At 40.9% G+C, this 23,688-nt stretch overlaps 1 protein-coding gene across 3 annotated transcripts in view; it reads left to right on the top strand.

The window, feature by feature from the left end:
- The window catches only part of mpp7a (MAGUK p55 scaffold protein 7a), a 69,518-nt gene that overhangs the window by 27,223 nt on the left and 18,607 nt on the right, over window positions 1-23,688 (top strand). For all 3 annotated transcript variants that reach the window (XM_057824451.1, XM_057824450.1, XM_057824449.1), the window contains exons 2-8: window positions 3,811-3,969; window positions 4,113-4,231; window positions 16,130-16,207; window positions 16,364-16,444; window positions 17,396-17,527; window positions 21,185-21,266; window positions 23,363-23,448. In XM_057824451.1, coding sequence (XP_057680434.1) covers window positions 3,933-3,969; window positions 4,113-4,231; window positions 16,130-16,207; window positions 16,364-16,444; window positions 17,396-17,527; window positions 21,185-21,266; window positions 23,363-23,448 — 615 coding nt within the window. In that variant the 5' untranslated portion in view covers window positions 3,811-3,932. The remainder of the gene's footprint in view (window positions 1-3,810; window positions 3,970-4,112; window positions 4,232-16,129; window positions 16,208-16,363; window positions 16,445-17,395; window positions 17,528-21,184; window positions 21,267-23,362; window positions 23,449-23,688) is intronic.

Genomic DNA, 23,688 nt, shown 5'->3' with positions numbered 1-23,688 from the left:
GGGCTAAAAACGCTTTTGTTAAGCACTGCATATCCATAACTGTCTATATATTTCAATCTACTTGCTTTCTATTCCTCTTGTGCTTATCTCTATTGGTGATTCCAATTATTATTATTAGTAGTAGTTTTTGTTTTATTTTTATTTATTTATTCTTATTCTATTTGTTATTATTCTATTTGTTATTAAATGCGATTTTTATAATTTTATTTCTGATTTTGATTGTCTTGGTTTTTAAGTTGTATTGATTTTTATGATCTTCATGTGATGTAAAGCACTTTGAATTGCCTTGTGTTGAATTGTGCTATATAAACAGGGGTGCACATAATTTTTTTGCCCAGGTTCTCAGAGGAGGACCTGGAGATGTGACTTGGTCCTCATTGAGCTTGAGAGCCGCCCAGCCTGATGCGATAAATTTATGACAAGCTTTACTTAGAGCCAATTAACTTTAATTAATTATATTAACAATTAATGCTTGATCAACATCAACTGGCACAACAAAATTGCCATTACTTTGAAGTGAAATGTAAAGAAATAAGAAGCACCAATTCAAAATAAAGGGCATTATGCGGCTCCCACATTAACTCCAAGCCTTTTTAAAAGTGGCATATCCTCCTCATAAGACCTCATTGAATGTGCATGTTTAGCTTTGTAAAATGCGAGCAAAAACACGTTTGTCAGTGCATGTCGCTGTTCATTACCTTTATTCCGCCACTTGTCCATAGGGCGAGTGGGGTCCTGTTTGACATCGATAGTTTGCTTAATTCGCCACATGCTCTCTGTTTTTTTCGTGCTTTTCAAAGTTTGGATGGCTGAAATTCTTTGACCCTACATAAAATGCGCTGCTCTTATCGGCGACATTGGGATTCTCACGGCACATTTTGTACCGCATTTCCGTGCGAGCATCATTTGCTTCTAGCCATGGTACCTCCTGTAGCCACTTTTCAGCAAAAGTCCTTTTTTTTCGGTAGCTCCGGTGACGTCTCTGTCGTCTGTCTGTCTTTTAATGGGGGTGGGGGAACACGGAAGTAATAATTACTTCGTGGCCCAATGAAGCTTCATGAAGCAATGAAGCTTTGCAGCCAATTGGTTTGCACATGTAGCAAAGCTTCATGGTGCTTCATTTACCCTATGGCGCCATCAAGTGGTCTAGAAGCCCAAGAGGTCAACATTGTTAAGAATTCAATGGCTATTTGCTTAAGACAAAGATATGAATGTGCTTGTGTTAGTAATTTAGTATGTGAACAAAATACAACAAGTGCTAAGGGTAATTTGTTATTCATTTTTATTTAGAAATAATAGCATCCCACAGTGGCTGGCTTTAAACAGTTTCTTTTTTTTTTTTGAAAATATTTCACCAGCTCTAGAAAATATTCTTTCACAAGGCACAGATGAAGCTGGGGTGCAGAGAAATGTGAGTGCCAGTTTATGTAAATTTGGGTAGGTATTCTTTTGTGCCTCCCAGTACACTAATGGATTGTTCATTCTGTTGATGTTTGGTTCAGATAAGTACACACACACACTCACATTTATATTAAAGTAGTTTTTCTCCCTTACCTTATTGAAAGCAATCAAATCAAAATGTTCCCATACAGGGGAGGATCGCTCTTTTCGTGCAGGTTCCATCGCAAGCAAAGGACAAGGCTCGAAAAAAGATTGCACTGGTTGCACTGTTGCGCACAGATGTAACAAGTACAGGAGCCCGAAATCCACAAAATGTGAGATAACAGGCGATCGCCATTGCTTTTTGCAACCAATTTATACCGTAGTCTGTCCTGTTTTTGCAATGTGCGCCAAACGTTGGATCACTTCCGAAGCACTCACGTGATTCAGCCGGCCGCCAGCGAGGCTTCCCACGTCATCATTTCCGGGTTTTGCCGAAATGAAGCGCGCCTCGCTACAAGCTTCGTGGAAACCCCCCTCCCATTACTCGACACAAGCTTCGGAACCTCGGCTCATTTCGTCCCATCACTAAAGTAATTACTCAGTGTGGCCTGCCTCTTCAAAATTTTGAGAAGTTATTTTCTCGTGTCCGCTGCAAATACAGTGGTCAGCTATCGGTACGCAAAAGCGTATGGAAGCCATTGAGGGCCAGCGCATTTGTCTACCTCCAGTACGCGTGCGCGCATGCGGACCACTTATGTGCACCCCTGTATATAAATAAATTTGCCTTGCCTTGCCTTGCCTTATGACAGTCTCATGATGCCGCTGTCAAAAAAAGTATTACCGGTTAATCTTTTGGTGTAAATATCCCACAATACAGTGAGGACACCTGCAGCTTATAGTCCAGTGCAGCTTATCTATGAACAAATGCCGTTTTTTTGTCAAATTTGGTGGGTAGTGGCTTATAGTCAGGTGCGCCTTATAGTCCGAAAATCACGGTAGTTATTTTGAGATTTGGGGGGCATTTAGGGGACCTAAAGGGTTAATTCTGACTTCCTTGGAAATTCAGGCTTTGTCGCCAGCGTAGGAACAGAACTCGTTTGTAACCCGGGGACTATTTATAGTTTTTAGTAAACTTATAAATTTGGTACTTTTAAATTAATATAGTCAGATAGGCCATAATCAGTTTTTGGCATTTAATTATTTACTATAGTCTATTGTAAATATACAGTGTGCCTTTTGCAGAGTTGTGGTACTGATAGTATCAGTGTGTGTATTATGGTGTGGGTTGAACAGACAAACATAATCTACTGATAACTATCAGATGTTTACACAAGATGAATATACAGGTAGCATTACAACAAGTACTACAGGTGTTTTAAGGGGTGGTAAATTTTAAATGTAGGAAACCAACACACGGTATGTTTCTACTTAATTCCAAGATGTTTTAGTATTCGCTCTGTTGTAGTATATCCACTAGATGGTGTTAGAGCCTTTTTAAAATGTCCCTTTGGATTTTGAGAGGCTCTTTTAAGGAAAGTGAGCAGACGAGTGCACATGGGGAAGTGTCAGTAAACTGACCAATAAAATTCAGTAAGCAAAACTGACGTGGTAAAATACTTTTTTTATTATCCTTTTGCGCCTTTCAAAATTTCTCAGGTGTTCTTGCATGCCATGACTGCTGGGTTTTGGAAAGGGCATTTATAATATTGGACATTGTAGAGTCATTCCACCTTGCGTGCAATAAAAGGTACACTGAATATGAATTTGGGGTGGGAACCACTGGGTACTTCACGATCTGATAGGATTTGAGATACAAGGCTCACGATAACTTATATCACAATATGGCAATACAACAATCATTGATACATGGTTCAGGTAATCAATCTACAGCCATTAAGGAGAAAAACAAGCTCTCCAAACGGTCCTTCCTCACACACTATGAGACTATTTCAGTAGATTTTTGTAAATAAATACAGAAACACTATCGATAAATCACCATATCGGGAGTGTCTTTGACTTTGCCTTCTCTCTGAAACACTAATGGGTTTGGGCTTACGCCTCATAGCTTCTGGAATTTTTTTACCACAGGCATGTACTTAGGTTAGCACAAGGTTTGCTTACTGCAATAAACCACAATTGCAACATGTTTCAACATTTGCCTTTTGTCTTGATGGCCTATTTATGTAGCAAACTTCATCTGAAAGGTGATAGAAATACCAATGATAACAGCACCCATGCGGTAGAAGGCTGTTGGAGTTAGGGGGAACACCCTGGGCATATTCCCAGTCAATTAGAGGGCAGTGAATAGTTGTAACTTGTAAGATCCAATTAGCCTTGCTCGAACACCCAAATGATACACTATAGATATTTTAAAAGTGTTAGCAACCATTGCACCCAGTGATTATGCTTTAAAATCTCCTCTTGCAGGTTTCCATAGCATAAAATCTGTCTGCACATTCAGATGGTCTTTGGGGAGACCTGCTGAGGAACTCACAACCCTGTTGCCTCATTGCCATTACACACAGCCTGAGAGGTAATTGGCAAGAGCCATGCCTGCTCTGACGACTGGAGTGGGCCACGAGCCAGGTACCAAGTATTTTGATGCCCCAAATCTTTTGTAATTTATGCATTTCTTATTGAATGATGTTTCGTTATTTGATTTGTTTAGAATAGTGGTTCCCATTAAACTAAAAATAAAAATAAATAAACAATGCTCCTCTTTTTTATAGGGCTCTATGAGTTGCTAGCAGCATTGCCTTCGAAATTGAAGCCCCATGCCAGTCACCCTGAGGAGACCACCTTCCTCCAGGGCATGTTTGGGGAGAAAAGACTTCATTCACTGTTCTTGGTAAAACATCTCATTTGAAATATTTTGTTTGTCAATGTGACCATTCTTATACTGATACAAATAATTTATCTTACCAGTGTATGGGTGTCATTTGGATCTTTGTCATAGAACACTATTGTGTGTAGTCATGGCCAGTGGTGGATGAAGTACAAGTTTTTTTTTTGTTTTTTGTTTTTTTTAATTAAAGTAAAAGTACAGATACAGGTGCAAAAAATTACTAAAGTAAAAGTACAAGTATCTAAGTCGTAAGTCGAAATGGTCGTATGTCGAGCGGGATTTTCCTATAAAAATACATTATAATTCGATTAATTTGTTCCACAGGCCAAAAATCTATGCTAAATCCTTAATAAATACTGCTGGTACAACTACAAATAGCAATTACACATAGCAATACAAATACATTATAAATACAAATCAGAATAACAATATAATAAAATTAATTCCGTCATGAATTTGGTTGTAATGGCAGTTGTGTTTTGCATGCTGTTACTGAACGCACCGTGTGACTGGTGACCAGTCTTGTTTTTGGCAGGACTTTTAAATTTTGTCTTACTCTTACAGGGTTTCCCCTAGGATTTTTTTTGAAACTGTGGTGGTGGGCTGCATCGGAGTCGGACAGTCTCACCATGTCATGCCACAGCGAAATTTATTTTTCATGTTTTTTTTCCCCCAAGAACAACCATAACGAAGATATATTTGAAATTTTTAATTAGCCAGGCTAATGTTGTAGCTCTCAGCTACGGTACATGTACGTACAGTTACGTTACCCTACGTAATAATATGACTTTTTTTCTCGTAGTAATAGTAAGACTTAATAGTACGATTTGAATCTCGTAGTGACCCAGGGGTCGGCAACCCAAAACGTTGAAAGAGCCATATTTGACCCAAAAAACCCCAAACTGGTACAGTTTGTCTGGAGCTGCAAAAAATTAAAAGCCTTGTGTAAGCCTTATAATGAAAGCAACGCCAGTTGTATGTATCGATGTTAGCTATATTCGTCTACCATCAAAATGAGTAAGTTGGCTACATAATTAGCATTCATGATTAAATATTTTCCCTGCAGTGGGTCCTATAAAGAATGACGCACCCAGTGACTACTCTGTTGTACAATGCCACCTCAAGTTTAACTTCATTACAATATTAATGAATATAAAGAATCTTTATGTCATGTTTGTCCTCCTACAGAAACCGTCTTAAAAACAATAAATGTATTTCCCTCCCCCATCTTTTTTTTCCATTTTGAAAAATCTTTGAAAAAGCTCCAGGGAGCAAATAGGGCGGCGCTAACGAGCCGCACGCTCTAGAGCCACGGGTTGCAAACCTCCGTCGTAGTCCTTCTTTTTCCTTTTATTTGGCCCTAATACGTACTGCATCACCACAACAATAAGAGTCCTGTCAACGGACCCATTTCAAGGAGTGGGGGGGGAATTCTAATGGCAGTGTAAAGAGATTTGGTGAAAAAGTGAATAGTTTTTTGTTGTTGTTGTTCGTGAACTACATTTCCACACAAACGCACATCGATGTAACATTAACTAAGCAAGGAGCAGTATGAGAGTCATTTTTCGAGTGTCCCAGAGCTCACAAAACTAGAAAAAAAGCGCATTTATCAAAGTTTAGTCAGCCATGATTGCGTATATCTGTCCTCCGAAACAGCCTGATAGCACAAATATAATAAGTACGCCTGCCCCTCGCGGTCGAAGTTAGCGCGGCGGCGCTCCCTGCCTCTCTCGGCGCAAATTCATTCAAACTTGGCCTTCCATCCAAGACGGCCGTCCACTGCTCAATTTCGCCGAAAAGTCCCATCCAAACTACTGTAAGGACCCGGATGCGGGGAAGAAGGGGAGGAGTCGGTATTGGGTTACCCACTTTATTGTGGTTACAATCATAAAGAAAAACAATAACAAAATAACAGCGGGCTGCCTCGACATGGGACCGCCATCCCTCGCTATCCCGCCCGTTCTTCCTGCTCGCTTCCCCATGCGTCACAGCTCCCCAGTCCGATCGTCTCTCAAGGGGGCTGCGCATATATGGACATTGCAATACACAATGACTAGGTTGCCGCTGAACTCTTCACACTCGGCTGCCGTTAGTTTGAAACGAAAATGTAATTTGCAAGGCGTGGCGGCTTTTATTTTGGTGTGGCGCTGCGCCACAATCTCTAGTATGTAGGGGAATCCCTGTCTTAGTCTTTTGGACAATAATACTTATTAGTTTTAGTCATATTTTAGCCATCTCAAAATGTGTTCGTCTTCGTCAACTTTTTTGTTGACGAAAACCCAAGACTAATTTCGTTCAGTTTTACCAGACATTTACTAAAAATGTTTTCGTCTGTACAATTATTTTTTTAGCCCTAAAATAAATACATAAATGCTTCCAACTATATCAAAACAAGCACATATTTTGGTGATAATACACAATCAGCAGGAAAACAGTACATTCTTTTCGATTAATTATACCCACCTGGATGCCATGAACTGTATGTAAAAGGAGTTTTCCGAGAGCGGATGGTCGTTGTTAGCATTAGGCGTGTTGGCAGAGTTAACCCTCACAGCGGTACACGTAGCGTACCTTTTCAGTTAGCGAAAGCACCGAATATAAAAAGTAGATACAAACTGTTTAAGTCAAGGAGGACAAGGAGATGCTGCTGTTGCTTGGTCACTCGCTGCACACACACACTGATTGCATGCAGGAGGGCATTTATTCACCACCACACAGGTACACACAACCAGGCAAATTAACACATAATTGAGAGCATAGTTTAACACCCCCACTTGCTCTCACATTATAAGCAAAAACAAAAATATACACATAATTACAATATTACATATGTAGTACAATACGCGATCACAATCTTTATCATATTGTACTACTGCTGTTTCAATCAGTCATTCTCCAAATGTTTCAAACTTCAACTTTAAATTTTGTTGCAGGCTTGCTCATCACATCTGCTAACATTTCATCAGTTGGACAATATTCTAATAACACTTTTCCCCCAGTTACAGTTGAACGAATAAAATTATACTTAATATCAACATGTTTGCATCTTTACCCATCTACCCCCCATTGCTTTCTTGCCCTCTGGCAGGTTGGTCAGGGTAAATGTGTTATTTTCTCTAAGAGAATCCATTTCCTCATCCATTGCTTTTATCCATTCTTTTGATTTATCAGAGTTTACAGCTTCTGTGAATGACGCAGGTATACCACACATTACACGATAACATAATCAATGTTGCTTTGGACTTGATCAGTCTCTTCTTTAAAAACACTACAATCTGGGTACCTGTCTGGCTGTCTCCTCTCTCTAGTAGGGTAACGTCTAGCTCTAGGAGACTCAGGCTCATGCTTTATCTCAATTCTTTGTGGTTGGTCTGACTTTCTAGACCTGTTTTGGGTGAAGTCATCATCATCACTATTAGGTGCAAAATTAGTCTGCGTTTCTTCACCCGATTTCGCCACAAATTTTACCAATCTCCATTTCTGTACCTTTCTGCTGGCAGTGAAATAAACAATGTATGCAGGACTATATTTGTCATAGCCAATAAAAACACATTTTTAACACCTTGGATTAGGGCTGGGCGATATGGCCTTAAACATGTATCACGATAAATTGAGCAGATTTATCTCGATAACGATAAATGACGATAAATTCGCCCAAGCGTACTGTTATATAATTTGAAAATCTGAATCAATGCATGAAATACAGATTAACTGTTTCTTGATTTATTTACCAGCATTCAATTTCATATACTGTATTTAACAATTGTACATGCAGTCTAAACATTAAGTTTATAAAAATGTATTGTAAGCAATAAGAATTCAAGTATGAACATTTATAACAGCGTGTATGACTTGAACAATGTACATTATCAAAATCAATATGCCTGTGCAAACATGTCATTGTAACACAAATGACTTGCAGCTTGAACAGTACACTTCAAAAAGACAACTTATTGTTAATGGCTGCTGTGACATAATTATTAAATACAAGTGTTTACATTATGGTTTCAGGGTCCCCCCCAGTGCATTTTTTAATAAATGCACGCACAAATGAACCCCCAAACAAACAGAGAGACACACACATTAAAGCTATATTGATCTTCTTCAATTGAAACGCTTAAGATTTTATGATAGCAATAATGACACAGAAATAAGCACATACAGAAAAATAGCTGGGGCCATTTCTCGGTCATTATAAGTTTCGCCGTTGGATTGTACTTTATGCTGAATGCTTTACCATCACAAAAGCTATCAGAGGAATCACACACAGACAGATACAAAATAACGCCACATAGTAATTGTTAGATGCAGTCCGTGCCCAATCCACTCATTAAGTTCAGCCGTTTCGACAAGGTTAGAGCCGCTATCCGACTCCATCACGTTCATTTGTAGCGTTAGCCGCTAGCTAGCGTTAGCCTGGCTACCAGTAGAAAGCACTGAAAGCACCATCTCCGGAAATCGTGAGAACAAGGGAGGACAGCGGGTGAAAGCCCGTCTGGATGCCACCAAGAGTCTACTAAATGTCGGTTGAAAGTTTGGTGAACCTCCCTTAAGCCACACTCCATCACGTTTTGCTTGTAGCGTTAGCTGCTAGCGTTAGCTTACCGGGCTTTTGTTTGATTGGCTTCTTGATGATCACGTGACTCCCTACGTAAGCCCATTGACTGCTTTCTTAAAGGGGAATGAACATAGACGAACAACACAGAATCAAAGCGGGATGAAAAGACTATATTTTCTTGTTTCATTAATTTACCGAATTTACCGACATGGTCAAAATTACGTCGGTCATCGTTAAGAATTTCGGTGACGGTAAATTTTCGGTTTACCGCCCTGCCCTACCTTGGATCAAGTTTACTGTTGTCTTGAGTGTAGACAAAACACGCTGATCCGAATTTTTGCATTTTAGAAAAATTTGGCCGTCTTCCTGTCAGTGTCTGGATTGGTGTCTGCTCTATACGTTTATTAAAACATCGGTTTCTAATTATGGCTGCAGTTTGGACTGCATAAGTCCACAATTGTTTTGGCAAACCACTTTCAATAAGCATGCACCTTGCCATGTCAAAAAGTGTACGCCAGTTTCGCTCAGCCATCCCATTTTGATGAGGAGAATATGGTTAACACATAATTGAGAGCATAGTTTAACAAGGCTAATGCAAATGTTATGCTAATGCTTCAAGTTACATTTAGTGTGTGATGATCACTCAGCACAGACCTTTAAAGGCTAAAGCAACATTGCATATTCTCTCTGGCTAAGATAAGAAAACAAATCTGAACGTGCGTGCAAGCTTGAGATGGAGATTCTGGAGACAGGTGCGGGGCAGCACGTTACATGAGTGACACAACAAAACACTGCTACGATGAAGGCTAACCACAAAAACTGTCACACATTGTGAACATGTAATGGAAACCATTTCGCATTTTTGTCTAGTTTTCGTCTCGTCAGACGAAAACTGGCACTCGTCTCGTTATCACTCCCAAAACACGTTTTTAGCTCGTTATCGTCTCGTCATCGTCATGACATTTCATGAAAAAGTGTTCGTTGACGAAATATTTTCGGTAACGTCATCATTGACATAAAACAACACTGCTGACGACACATTGAGAGACGTGCGGAAGAATCTTTACTTTCTCTTTTAATGTTGTTGCTGGGGTCAGCTACGTGGACAGTAGCCGTGTTGTGTCGCAAAAGTTCTGAAATAAATGATTAGAAACCTGACGAAGCTGGCAACTTACTTGCAGATATTACAACAATAATAATTGTTACCTTAACTTATAAAGACTGACGGACGGAGGTCGGAGGAGGACCGTCGAGATCGTAGACATATTGCCAGTTCAATGACGTGCACACCCTGCTAATATTTTTTTATCATTTCCATCTTGATATATGTCAAGACAAATGACAAGTCAAATTTTACGTCGAAAGGATTGTAATCGTATGTCGAGGTACCACTGTATATATATTAGGAGTGGGAACCTCAGGGCACCTCACAATACGATACTGTTCGCGATACAAGGCTCACGATAACGATTATTTTACAATATCAAGATATAGCGATTATCGATATATTGGTCAGAAAATTGATATATGATATTACCCCATTCATCCACCACATCAGTCAAGTTCTCCACTAGCTTCATTGACTCCCGGTCCACTTCCGCATCCAGTTTAAAGTTCTCCTCATAACATTCAAGGCCATCCACAACCTAGCCCCTCCCTACCTGTCCGACCTCCTCCATACTACAACTCCCTGCTGTGCCCTTAGGTCCTCCACCTCCATACACTTGTCTGTCCCCCCAGCTCGCCTCAGCAGCACTGGAGGTAGAGCATTCAGCCGCTCTGCTCCCCTGCTTTGGAACTCACTACCACCCGACCTCAGGAACACAGACGCACTTCCCCTTTTTCAATCCAGACTCAAAACTCACTTGTTCAGACTCGCATATCCGTAATTATCCCTGATTTCTTTGTGTTTAACTGTTCTGCTAATTTTTTTTCATACATTAGTATTTTTATTGTTTTGAACGTTCTATACTTAAATTATTTTTACTGTTTTTAGTCTTTAATTTGTCTATTTGTTTTTTAAATGACTGTACGGCGACCTTGAGTGCCAGAAAGGCGCCTTCAAATAAAATGTATTATTATTATTTTTCTACGATACAACTGTTAAAACGAAAAACAAGGTCTTTCAAAATAGAAAAAAAATACTGTTAATTGAGCCATTAGTTAAACAGTGACACCTTCTGTGCAACATTGCTGTAAAATATAAATCTGCAAATTATTTATCTGCACATATCGAGGGAACAAAGCACAACCACTGATATTTCTAGGAGAGATTATGATGAATGGCACCCTTATTATTATTTTTTAAAATTATTTATTTATAATTTTTGTATTATTATTTTTTCTTTCTCTTGAAAATAAGTATCAATACTTAGCGGGAGCATATCGCTAACCGTTTGGGTTGCAAAATGTTGCAATATATCGCTGCATATGTATATATATATATATTATATATACACACACACACACACAGACACACACACGCACACACACACACACACACACACACACATACATACAGTGGGGCAAATAAGTATTTAGTCAACCACCAATTGTGCAAGTTCTCCTACTTGAAAAGATTAGAGGCCTGTAATTGTCAACATGGGTAAACCTCAACCATGACAGACAGAATGTGGAAAAAAAAACAGAAAATCACATTGTTTGATTTTTAAAGAATTTATTTCCAAATTAGAGTGGAAAATACGTATTTGGTCACCTACAAACAAGCAAGATTTCTGGCTGTCAAAGAGGTCTAACTTCTTCTAACGAGGTCTAACGAGGCTCCACTTGTTACCTGTATTAATGGCACCTGTTTTATCTCATTATCGGTATAAAAGACACTTGTCCACAACCTCGGTCAGTCACACTCCAAACTCCACTATGGCCAAGATTAAAGAGCTGTCGAAGGACATTAAGACAAAATTGTAGAACTGCACCAGGCTGGGAAGACTGAATCTGCATTAGGTAAAACGCTTGGTGTAAAGAAATCAACTGTGGGAGCAATTATTAGAAAATGGAAGACTTACAAGACCACTGATAATCTCCCTCGATCTGGGGCTCCATGCAAGATCTCACCCCGTGGTGTCAAAATGATAACAAGAACGGTGAGCAAAAATCCCAGAACCACAGGGGGGGACCTACTGAATGACCTACAGAGAGCTGGGACCACAGTAACAAAGGCTACTATCAGTAACACAATGCGCCGCCAGGGACTCAAATCCTTCACTGCCAGACGTGTCGCCCTGCTGAAGAAAGTACACGTCCAGGCCCGTCTGCGGTTCGCTAGAGAGCATTTGCATGATCCAGAAGAGGACTGGGAGAATGTGTTATGGTCAGATGAAACCAAAATACAACTTTTTGGTAGAAACGCAGGTTCTCGTGTTTGGAGGAGAAAGAATACTGAATTGCATCCGAAGAACACCATACCCACTGTGAAGCATGGGGGTAGAAACATCATGCTTTGGGGCTGTTTTTCTGCAAAGGGACCAGGACGACTGATCTGTGTAAAGGAATAAATGAATGGGGCCATGTATCTAGAGATTTTGAGTGAAAATCTCCTTCCATCAGCAAGGGCATTTAAGATGAGATGTGGCTGGGTCTTTCTTTTTTTTTTTTTTTTTTTTTTTTTTTTAAAAAAACCTGTCCTGTTCAGCTGTTTGACACAGAGAATGGAAGTCTAAGTGCCCGGATTCTGAACAGTTTTAATGTTTCACATTGAGAGTCTGACATACTCCCATTGTGATCATTCAAAATACCTTTTTATTATGACAAAGCAGCGAACAGGAAGGGATTATGGGGAGACAGAAGAAAAGAAATACAAGAGAAGAAGGAAAAGAAACACATACACAAACAACAACTAGAAATACATTGCACATCTAAACTAGTTACTAATATGCTGGTGCTATCGTCAGCGAGATGTATTTCCGGTTTACACCATGTGGGGGCCTATTGGCCAGTGAAAGAGGAGAATGGGGGTGGGGGTGTCTATAAGCTAAGTGATTAAAAGGGGTAGAGTGTACACAAATCAGTTCTGTGATCTAGAACCCAGTAATCGTGTGAATCTCTTATGAGTGTAAGCCCGTTGGCGACCAACCCTACGCCACCGCATCGCCAATCCCGGCACCGGGACCCCCAACCAGAGCATGCCCTACCACATCCAGCAGCACGCAGGCCCCACCGGGCGCGCGACAGCCACGCAGACGGGCGGAGAAGCCGCGCGGGCGCCAACCCAGGGCCACGGCCCCCACCCAACCAGCCCGGGGAGGGAGGGGGGGCGGGGGGCCATGCGCAGCCCATCCCTCCTCCCGCAGCCCAGCAAAGGAGCCATCGCCCCCCCCCCCCCCCCCCCCCCCCCCGGGACCCAGGGTGGTCCCCCGGGCCACCCGCGCACCCATCAACCGGCCTTCAGGGATGGCAGGAGGGGACGCATCACCAACCCCACGCCTACACCCACCCCCACCCGCCCACCCGGGCCACGAGCCACAGCCGCAGCCCCCCAACCGGCACGACACGCCACGGGACCCCCAGCGGCCCACCAAGCCCCAGGCAAGGCAGGGTCCCCCGCCGGTGCAGACGACACCCCGCCGATACACCGGCGCCCAGCCAGCGACCCGTGACGGAGCGCAGGGCGGATGCCCAGCCAGAGAAGAGAGGGGAAGGCGGAGGCAGGAGAACGCCCAGGAACTGCCACGGGGCGATGCAAGATCGGAGACCCGACCCCCCAACCTACTCCCGCGGCCGGCAGCCGAGGCAGAGGGGAGGCCACACCCCAGGAGCCACGCCATATAGAAAAAGTGTGGGACCCACCTACCACCCTATTACTGTGGCTGCCAGGTTCCCGACTGGCAGCCATCACCCAGCACCGTGATGGGGGTGTGAGGGGAGGGTAGTGCAATGTATGCATTAAAATAGGAGAGCTTGGCTTGGGGCAGTGGGACCGCAGCATGGAGCTTCTGCCCAGCCGCCCGTCCCACCGCCCTTTGCCAGAGCCCTCCTGTGGAGTATGATGTGTGGTGCATTTAAAAAAGGTGCAGAGATGGCGGGGCCTGTGGTGAGGAGGCAGCCGTGAGGTGCCCCCACCCCCAACAGGTCCCAACCATCCCACAACCTTGGTGTGTGGGGCATTAAAAACAGGGGGGAGCCGGGGCGGGACTGTAAAGCCCCGTCCCAACTCTCCCCGGAGAAATGTATGAGCATGTAAGTGCCAGGGTGAAAAATATTTACAGTGCCGAAGTGAGAAGTGCGTGAGTTAAGAGGCAGGCTCCCGCGGGCGTGGCCCCGTCCACCAGAACCACCGGCCGCAGGGCGGAAGAGGCATCAGGGCCCCGATCAATCTCCGCCCCAGACCACCCACGGCGCCTCCGCGACCGCCCACCCCCCTCCCACCCACCGAGCACCCACCCCACACTCCGAGCAGGCGCCACACCAAGCGCCGGCGACCAGGGTAGGTCCACCCCACCGGCAAGGGACAGCAAGCCTCACCCAAGGCCCCGCGGGCCCCAAGAGGCCCTGCCAACGACCCCGCCGGCCGGGGGGCAGCAGCGGCCGCCGCGGCCCAGGGAGGCGGACAGGGCCGGAAGCAGACCAAGGGGACGGAAGCGTGCCCCCCACAACCCACCCCCGGGCCATGAGGGGCGCGCGGCATGACACCAGAGGGCACCTCCCCGGCACCCGGTACAGGGAGACGCGGCTCCGGCCGGGCGGACCTGGGAGGGAACCATGGCTGCTGCATGCACCCCCCGGCCCCCACCCTACCTCCACCCCACCCCGGCCGGCCGGGGAAGGGCCGCGGCCCCGGACCGGCACCCGCGCGGCCCCCCCACCCGCCCACGACACCAGCGCGCGCCCGACGGGACCCCCGCACAGCCAGACGCAACCAGACAAGCCCCGGCCGAAAATCCCGGGGGCCAAGACCGGCGACGGGACGGCCCAGGGCAGGACGCCAACAAACTCCACCTGTAAAGCTGACAGAAGAAGAGGTTTATCAAACACCATTAGATGTATGCCAAGGACCGGTGAAGTGTATTATTTACGCATAGTTCCTTAATTGTTCCAAGTCTGATAATATATAGGGTGTTCCAAAAAAAAAGTTGCATATGTTCCCCAGCAGCTGGAAACCAAATTGTCTATGAGTATCCTTGTAAAATAAGCCCATTGACCGACTAAACTGTGAAGGAAGAAAATTTATTTATTACATGCTGTTGGGAGTGTATAAAACAGTTCGGATTTAAACATGTCCTGTTTCCAGCTGCAGAAGGATGCATACAACTTCCCTGGACACCCCGCATACATCAATTTATGTGCCTGGGTCTTTCAGCATGACAATGATCCCGAACACACAGCCAGGGCAACAAAGGAGTGACTTCGTAAGAAGCATTTCAAGGTCCTGGAGTGGCCTAGCCAGTCACCAGATCTCAACCCCGTAGAAAATCTGTGGAGGGAGTTGAAAGTCCGTGTTTCCAATGACAGCCCCAAAACATCACTGCTCTAGAGGAGAGCTGCATGGAGGAATGGGCCAAAATACCAGCAACAGTGTGTGAAAAGCTTGTGAAGAGTTACAGAAAACGTTTGGCCTCCGTTATTGCCAACAAAGGGAACATAACAAAGTACTGAGATGAACTTTTGGTATTGACCAAATAGTTATTTTCCACCATGATTTGCAAATAAATTCTTTAAAAATCAAACAATGTGATTTTCTGTTTTTTTTTTCCACATTCTGTCTCTCATGGTTGAGGTTTACCCATGTTGACAATCACAGGCCTCTCTAATATTTTCAAGTGGGAGAACTTGCACAATTAGTGGTTAACTAAATACTTATTTGCCCCACTGTACATGCATAAAGATCTGAGTCAATATTCAAAAAGAACCAGAAAATGCACTGTAAACAGAAGCTTAACAAGCTCAAAAACTTGCAGATTGTAAGCTACTATCAGGTGCATACCGCCACCTACTGTACAGGAGTGTGCTGGTTTTTATTGGTCAATATCTTGTTCATCTGCCTAATCTTGCTTGTACTCTAGTTACGGTGTAGTTGCTAGGGCTTATTGACACCGCCGGAGGCATGAAAACAAAACTATCAATTCACAATGAGAAAAAAAGAAAACAAACAAAGGTAACTTGTAACGCAGGTGACAATTTGAAAAGTATTGGAGAAAAAGTACAGTTACCTGCTGTAAAAGTAAAAAATTACCACTTCATATTTTTACTCAAGTAAAGTACAGATACACAAAAATGTATTTAAGTACAGTAACAAAGTACTTTTCCTTCGTTACATTCCAACACTGGTCACTCCACATCCCTTTGCTTCTCACCGAATACAGTAATAAAAACAATCTTCTTTTCAGATTCATGATGAACTGCAGCAATATGAAGAGCGCAAACCCACTCCTGTTTTGAACAATGCTGCAAGTCTGTGTAGTCAAGTAAGTGGTTCAACACAAGCAAAGGGAGAAAAGACCACAAAATGGAGGCCTGTATTAATTTTGCACAATACATAAGCATTGAAACGTATTTCTCGGGTGACTTTGGATCGATTGATTGATGGATAAATGAATAAACTAAGAAATTTTCTTTTTCAGTTGACTGATGAGCTTCAAAGAAAATCAGTTAATGCAGAAATAAATGAGCTTCTAAAGCTACTGGCCAAACCCCACTTGAAGGTAAGGTAATATTTTAAGTGCCCAAAAGGATCTTTTACCTCATTTTCACAACAGTGGAGTGACTACCTTACTGCACTTGCATCTGTGTTACGCTCTTGGGCCACATTTTCATTGTCCTTGTCGCTTCATAATTTCAAGTCCATACAAATTATTGCTAACATCACATTTATTACCCTATTATGTATATATACATAATCTTGCTTGTAATTTTACTGTATAATAATGCAAACTAGTAATTTTACTCGAATGTTCAAATTAAAGCAATTCTAAAGTACCGTATTGGCCCGAACATAAGAGGGTGTTTTTTGCATTGAAATAAGACTGAAAAGGTGGGGGTCGTCTTATATTCGCAGTCTAGACATTATCCCCATTCACGACGCTAGATGGCGCCAGATATCATTGAAGCGATATTCTGTCATGACAGATTTCAGCTACTCTCAAGTTCAATCAGTTTGCATTATTTTATTGCAATGTTTCCTCCTTATTCTTTACTTGTACTCCTTATACTTTGATGGTTAATGCAGTTATTGCAATTTTGTTGTTTTATCACAATGGATTGGTTTATTTACATTTCAAAAACCAGAAGCCATTCATTTAAGAATGTGATTGCACTTTAGTTTACATATTTAAATGTTCAGATATTAAGATTTGAATGAGGCAAAATAACTAGCTTTTTCTCTCAAATATATTGTTATATTGTCATTTGTTTCAGATGTACTGTAATTGTTTTCTGTATAAAAATTAATTTGGTGTTCAAAAAGTCTTTTTTCAAACTTGAGTCTTGAAAAAGAGGGGGTCGTCTTATAATCAGGGCTGTCTTATATTCGGGCCAATACGGTACATATCAAAGTTGCTTGATGTAATGCCCCACTTAATTCTCAGTTTAAGCATCTTCTAATGAAGGTATTTTTCTATCGTAAAAAGTGTGTGTTCTTTATTGAATTCTTCCAGAGTCTTTTATCAGTCCATGATATGGTGGCACAAAAAAACTATGACCCTAAACTACCTCCAATGCCTGAAGACATCAATGATGATGAGGATTCTGTAAAGATCATAAGACTAGTTAAAAACAAGGAACCACTGGTAAGATAATCCCCTCCATCATTTTAAATCTGTATATGACTGAATACACAATCATGTGCTTGCCAGAAAACTACGTAAATTCATACACTTGACACTGGTAGCTGCCTGCTACCTTAATAGTTTTATTGAGTAGGCAAATTTATTTGTATTGCAAAATTCAACACAATGTCATTCAAAGTGCTGTACATTACATAAAACTAAAAAAATTAAAACAGTAAAATAAAACAAAAAATTGAATGAAAAGCAACACTCATTTAAACAAGTTTCCTGAGCGAAACATAGGCGTCGCCATCTTTGACAATTTCTGCTCCGAACTTCCGGTTTTGACAGAACAACATGAAGTGTGGTTGACGTAAGTAGTGTGTTGACAAAGTTAAAACTGCAAAATAAAACCAGAGGAAAATGGGGAGGATCCAAAAATAGATTCAGCACGACGTAGATGAGACTCCGAGACTTTCGGTGCTGTACTTGAACTCCTGGAAGCACCTATATACTGTATATATATATATATATATATATATATATATATATATATATATATATATATATATATATATATGGTTGGAAGTATAATGTTTTGTTCAGCGACCAGCTAGTAGCTACAATGCGCCAGTGTGGCTCTACGCCTTAAATCAAAACCAGCTGCAGACAATAAGTTAAGGATGTAGTTAAGAATTCACCTAAAAGATTATGTGTTTGTTCTTATCACTTCCTTGATCATTCTTGGACAAAATTCTAACAACCTGTGGAGCCTGTGTTAACGTGAGGTGTAGATTGATACGCCGGCCACTTGAGTGACCAAAATGAGGTGAAATTACAAATAATATTGCGGTTGCCGAATTCAGAAAGGCTGACACTTGTTACAAGGAAATACTATGAGGTATGTACACATAAACAAAAAATAGTATGTCATTCTTTTTTATTGCAGATATTGATCGCAATAAAACTTTTGGACAATATGATACAATTTCTCATTTTATTTAAAACGATTGGTGCATGTGAAAAACAGGTCAATAAATCACATTTCATAAAATTATTATAAAAATATTAACAAAGGTGGAGCATATGAGAATTTGATATCAGACAGCAGAGCTCTGGAGCGGCTTAAGGGAGCCTCGCCAAACTTTCACACGACATTACAGAGACCCTTGGCGGCCTCCAGACGGGCTATCTCCCGCTGTCCTCGGTAATTCCAGCTCCAATAGCGAATCTTAATTCATTTAAAAAGCTTATCGATTTCTCCAATTTCTTTTCATTGATTTTTTTGGGGGGGGATGCTAAATACATTTAGCCTACGCTTCGACATAGTGTCAAAAAAGCAAGGGTCCTTTTCATTTGCCATGAAAAAAGAATAATACAAGAAAATAAGACATATCAACCACCTAATAATAATAATAGTAATAATTTCTCCAATTTATTTTCGGTGATTTTTCTGGGGCTCATTAGGTTTTTTTCCCTTCCAGGAGGAGTCGGTCTCGTAAAAAAGGACATTTCCTGTTCCCAGCAGGGGGCGCCAGGCCTAATGGGTGATATTTCAATGAAGTCGAGTTCAGGCTGGGATACATCACGTACATGCCAAATATGAAAAAGATTGAACGTTGTATCGGGGAGTTATTAGTTATTTTCTGAATTTGGTGTTTTGTATCGTGGAGTTATTGGTCATTTTCTGAATTTGGTGTTTTGTCAAAAAGTACGACTTTGGGACCCCATCGACTTTGGCACGATGAAAAATACATTGTATCTTTTTTTCTCCTACAGATGAAGTAGCAGAGTGTAAAGCAACAGCCTTAATGAGTCAAAGCAGTTCTTCACTGCTGTCATCAGATGAACCAATTTATCCCTAATATATTTCATTGAAAAGTACATAGTATTTTTTTCTCCCACAGAAGAAGTAGTTTAATCCCTCAAATATTTCATCGAAAAATACATAGTATTTTTTTCTTCCACAGAAGTAGCAGAGTGTGAAACCTAATCCTAAACCCTAACCCTAGCAAAAAAAACGCCCCGCACAGGTCAGGCCTGTGAATGAAAAGTCACCATTTTCATATGTGCTAATTTTGGTGAGTTTTCGAGCATGTTCAGAACTTCAATTTGGCCATTTTCATTTGCCCTGAAGAAGCCCTAACCCTAAACCCTAACCCTAATCCCCAAATAAACCCGATTTTGGTACTCCGCCCAGGTCAGGATGAATGAAAACTCACCATTTTGATAACTTAACATCTCATATGTCTCATGAAGAGTCTCACCAATTTTGAGGAGGATCCAACTAACTGCCTCGGCGCAATGGTCTCAAACGTGCACCCTGGTTTTCGACAAAAATGGCATGTTTTTCAATATTCAATCCAAAATACCCGATTTCCTTTTGGGTTTGGAATATGGGTGCAAGAGACTTTTTGAAGCATTTTTACACAAAGTATCGACTCCCCAAATTTCATTGCTCTACGTTGAAAAAATCTAAATGGAAAGGCCTTTTTTAAAAATTCCAGGGGGCGCCATTGAGCCATTTTTTGATATTTTTTCACAACGTTGCCAAATTATCGAAATTTTCGCGAATCTGCATGTTTGTGCAAATTTTGGTGAGTAAGCCTAGTTAGTGACCTAACCCTAACCCTAACCCTCTTGAGCATGTTAAGACCTCCAAATGGGCGATTTTCATTTGCCATGAAAAAAGAATAATAATAATCCTTAGCATAACAATAGGGCCTTCGCACCATGTTGGTGCTCGGGCCCTAATTAAATGTCATCATACTTAGAATCACCACCGTTATAGAGACAATAATTTGTTTTATGCGCAAGATTTTAGCTTTAGTATTTTTCGAGCATCGGACACATGAAAATGCAGGGATAGGAAGAACATACCTTCCATAACACTAGCGGCAACATGGCTACATAAACACCCAGTCTTTGTGGTGGCATGGGCTTGGTTCCACATCTGCCTTCATGAACATGTTGTCCTCCCATGTTGTTATGATGGCAGATGGATGCGGTGGTTCCAAATTGTCTTTTTGAGGAATTTTAATGAGTTATGTTACTCCAGCTCCAATGTTGTTTTGGATGGAGAAAGTGTGAAATGGAAGTCGCAAGCAGAAATGCGGAAGTAAAGCGGAAGTACCTCGAAAACTATAACTTGAAATTTGAAATATATGGGCTATTTTGAATAAGCTATGGTAAACAGTAGCATTTTTAGCCCTGATTTAAAGAAGCTAACGGTTTAAGCACACTTCAGAGCTTCAGGTAACTTGTTCCAGAGGTGAGGAGAATAGGTACTGAATGCTGCCTCATCTGGTCCAAGGTCATTAAGTGTTTTATGGATCAGCAGCAGTATTTTAAAGTCTATCCTTCTATCCTATATATATATATATATATATATATATATATATATATATATATATATATATATAGTGAATGTGCCGAAAGATCTAAAATAATTTTATTTTATATCATGCCTTAATTAATAATTATTTCATGTTTATTCTATTCAACATAGGAAGGTCTTGTTATTATTATCTAGCCATGTCTGCATGTTATTTTTCAAGCCATTTGACTTGCTTATGGCAGTCCATCAACACTGATCACCACGTTGTCTTCTGTTTTTTTTTAGATATGCCATGTATAAAGTAAATACCTGTATTTATTCCTGTCATGTACTCTTTGTAGGGAGCAACGATAAAGCAAGATGATCTCACGGGAGCCATCCTCGTGGCCAGAATCATGAAAGGAGGGGCTGCAGACAGAAGTGGTACATATCTGAAAACTGTGCTTGAATTCATTGAATGTGATATGGCATTGATCAGCATTTTTACTATTGCAAGTTGTGGAAACAAAAAAAGCAATTGAAAGGCATAGACTGTCAACTGTAGGTAACCTAAAGGTAGGGCTGGAGCTAGCGATTATTTAAGTAATCAATTAATCTATTAATTAGTTCGTTCGAATTATCGAATAATCGGATCAGGAACATTTAATGCGTTGCAGAATCAATTTTAGCAGATGTAAAGCAAAGGTTTGCTAAGATTGCACTTTCAAAAGACTAAATGAGAATACAATACAAAATAAAATTAAAGCTATGCAGGATTGCATTTTCATTTCACAAGAGCGAAAAAATGCATTTAACGCATTTAATGCATTTCATATTAAATGAAAATACCTGAGTTTTAAAAAAGAAATGAGGTTTGAAGTACAACAAAAGAAACAAATAGCTAACTTGCACAGCAAAAGTCCGCTCGCTTAAATACTATAAAATGGTAACGTTTTTTTTTTTTTTTTTTTTAACAATGCGCTTAACAAATTGTCAGAACACATTCCCACAAAAAAAAAAAACCCTGCCAATTATACTGTACCTCTAAACTAAATTACGAATGCATAAACAATCTAGGGCTGCAGCTATCGAATATTTTAGTAATCGAGTAATCGACTGAAAATTCTATCGATTAATCGAGTAATCGGATAAAACAAATATATTTTTAGGTGAAGAGCAATTATAGATTTACATGAGAAAACAAGACATTTTATCATTTTCAGTCAATCATTGTCTTTATTTTTTATGTATATTGTTGAAAACAGCGAACAATTGCATCTCAGATGTAACTAGAATTTAAAAAAAAAAAGACTAATTCACTGCTTTCACTCAAAAAACCTTTAGATCTTATTTAATATATATATATATATATATATATGTATATATATATATACACACACCTAAAAATGCCTTTACGCTTGATAACACACATCACTTAAAAGTTAGGATTTTCCCCCACGTTTTTCAATTGAATTTCTATTTGTGTCAAGTTCTAGTTAAGGTCCTGATAGGATTTTGAGTTTTTGCACTGTTCAAAATAAATGTATGATACAGGCTGTATTGGAGCACATTAGGGACTAGTGCTACTTGGTGTTTTATCCAGCAATGACTACTGAGCTAAAATTGATAGTTAGCATTATTGAGTTTTTATTTGACACCCTTATCACTCCACAACGCTATGTTATGTTAAAGCCTGTATGTAAGACACGTTAGCCACGCATCAATAGTGGTTTTAATTGATTGAAACCTAGCCCTCCGCAGGGCTAACGTAAGATGAGCTAGTAGTGACAGTAACGTTAACCTTATATATTAGCGCTTAGCGCTCTTTATTAGCGCTTAGCGCTCTACTGCTTTAAGATGGCGGCTGTTTGCTAACGCTGCCCAGACGCGGCCTAGTCTGTCATTGCGCATCTAGTTCAACATACATGTGATCTCTATGAGACTTACCAGACGCTAGCTGCAACTAATGTAGCATGTGCGGGCTAGTATTTAGCAACGTCGGCGTCGTTTGTAGCGGTTGTCGGCTGCAGTAAGTTTTTTTTTTTTGCTTCTTCCTCTACGCACGTGACATCAGCGTGTTGTCCCGCATTAAAAGTAGTCTGAGCAAAACGTGATGCTTAGAGCTGTCAAAATAAACGATTACTCGAGGTGAATAAAACTACTCGGATCAGTTTTTAAACTCGAGTTACTCGAGTTGCTCGAGTATTCGTTTCAGCTCTAAAACAATCATATTAGCTCAAACAAAAACTAACAATTTTATGTTGGTCTGAACAGCCATGTTAGATGAGTTGTCATATTGACTGTTTCCACTAGAGGGCATTGTATCGACCCAAATCAATAAAACTAAATGCAAACACTTTAAAACCAAACTATTACAGCCCCACTCTAATCGAATCGATGAATGGTTGCAGCACTACCTAAAACCGTTCCATGAGTTTTTCGTGGCTAAAAAAGCAGTAGCACAGTCAATAACAATACAGTAAATATAAAATAATGTAGTAAATTTCAATACGTAGCTTGTGATTTGTTTTGTGTAACAGGCCTTATTCATGTCGGGGATGAGCTGAAGGAGGTCAATGGAATCCCAGTGGATGACAAGAAACCAGAGGAAATTATACGTATTCTGGTACGACCTGTCCTTTCAGGACTTCTCCATTTCCTTTGCCATTATAACATTTCTCATTTGTGTGGGAAATTCTTCCTTCCACTCATCCAGGAATCTGTGATTTCCATATCTCTCCGTAATATTTCTTGGCATTTTGATCACTTGCATGGCGCTACCTATGGAAAGTGACATAATGTCCTGTAGTTTTTCCAAGTAGAACCATCCTCAAATTAGATATGTATAAGTCACATAACCCATTGT

Source organism: Corythoichthys intestinalis, chromosome 20 (genome assembly GCF_030265065.1).
Source record: "Corythoichthys intestinalis isolate RoL2023-P3 chromosome 20, ASM3026506v1, whole genome shotgun sequence".
Classification (NCBI taxonomy): Eukaryota; Metazoa; Chordata; class Actinopteri; order Syngnathiformes; family Syngnathidae; genus Corythoichthys; species Corythoichthys intestinalis.
Note: the sequence above shows the minus strand (reverse complement) of the source record. Positions and strands in the feature narration are given on the sequence as shown.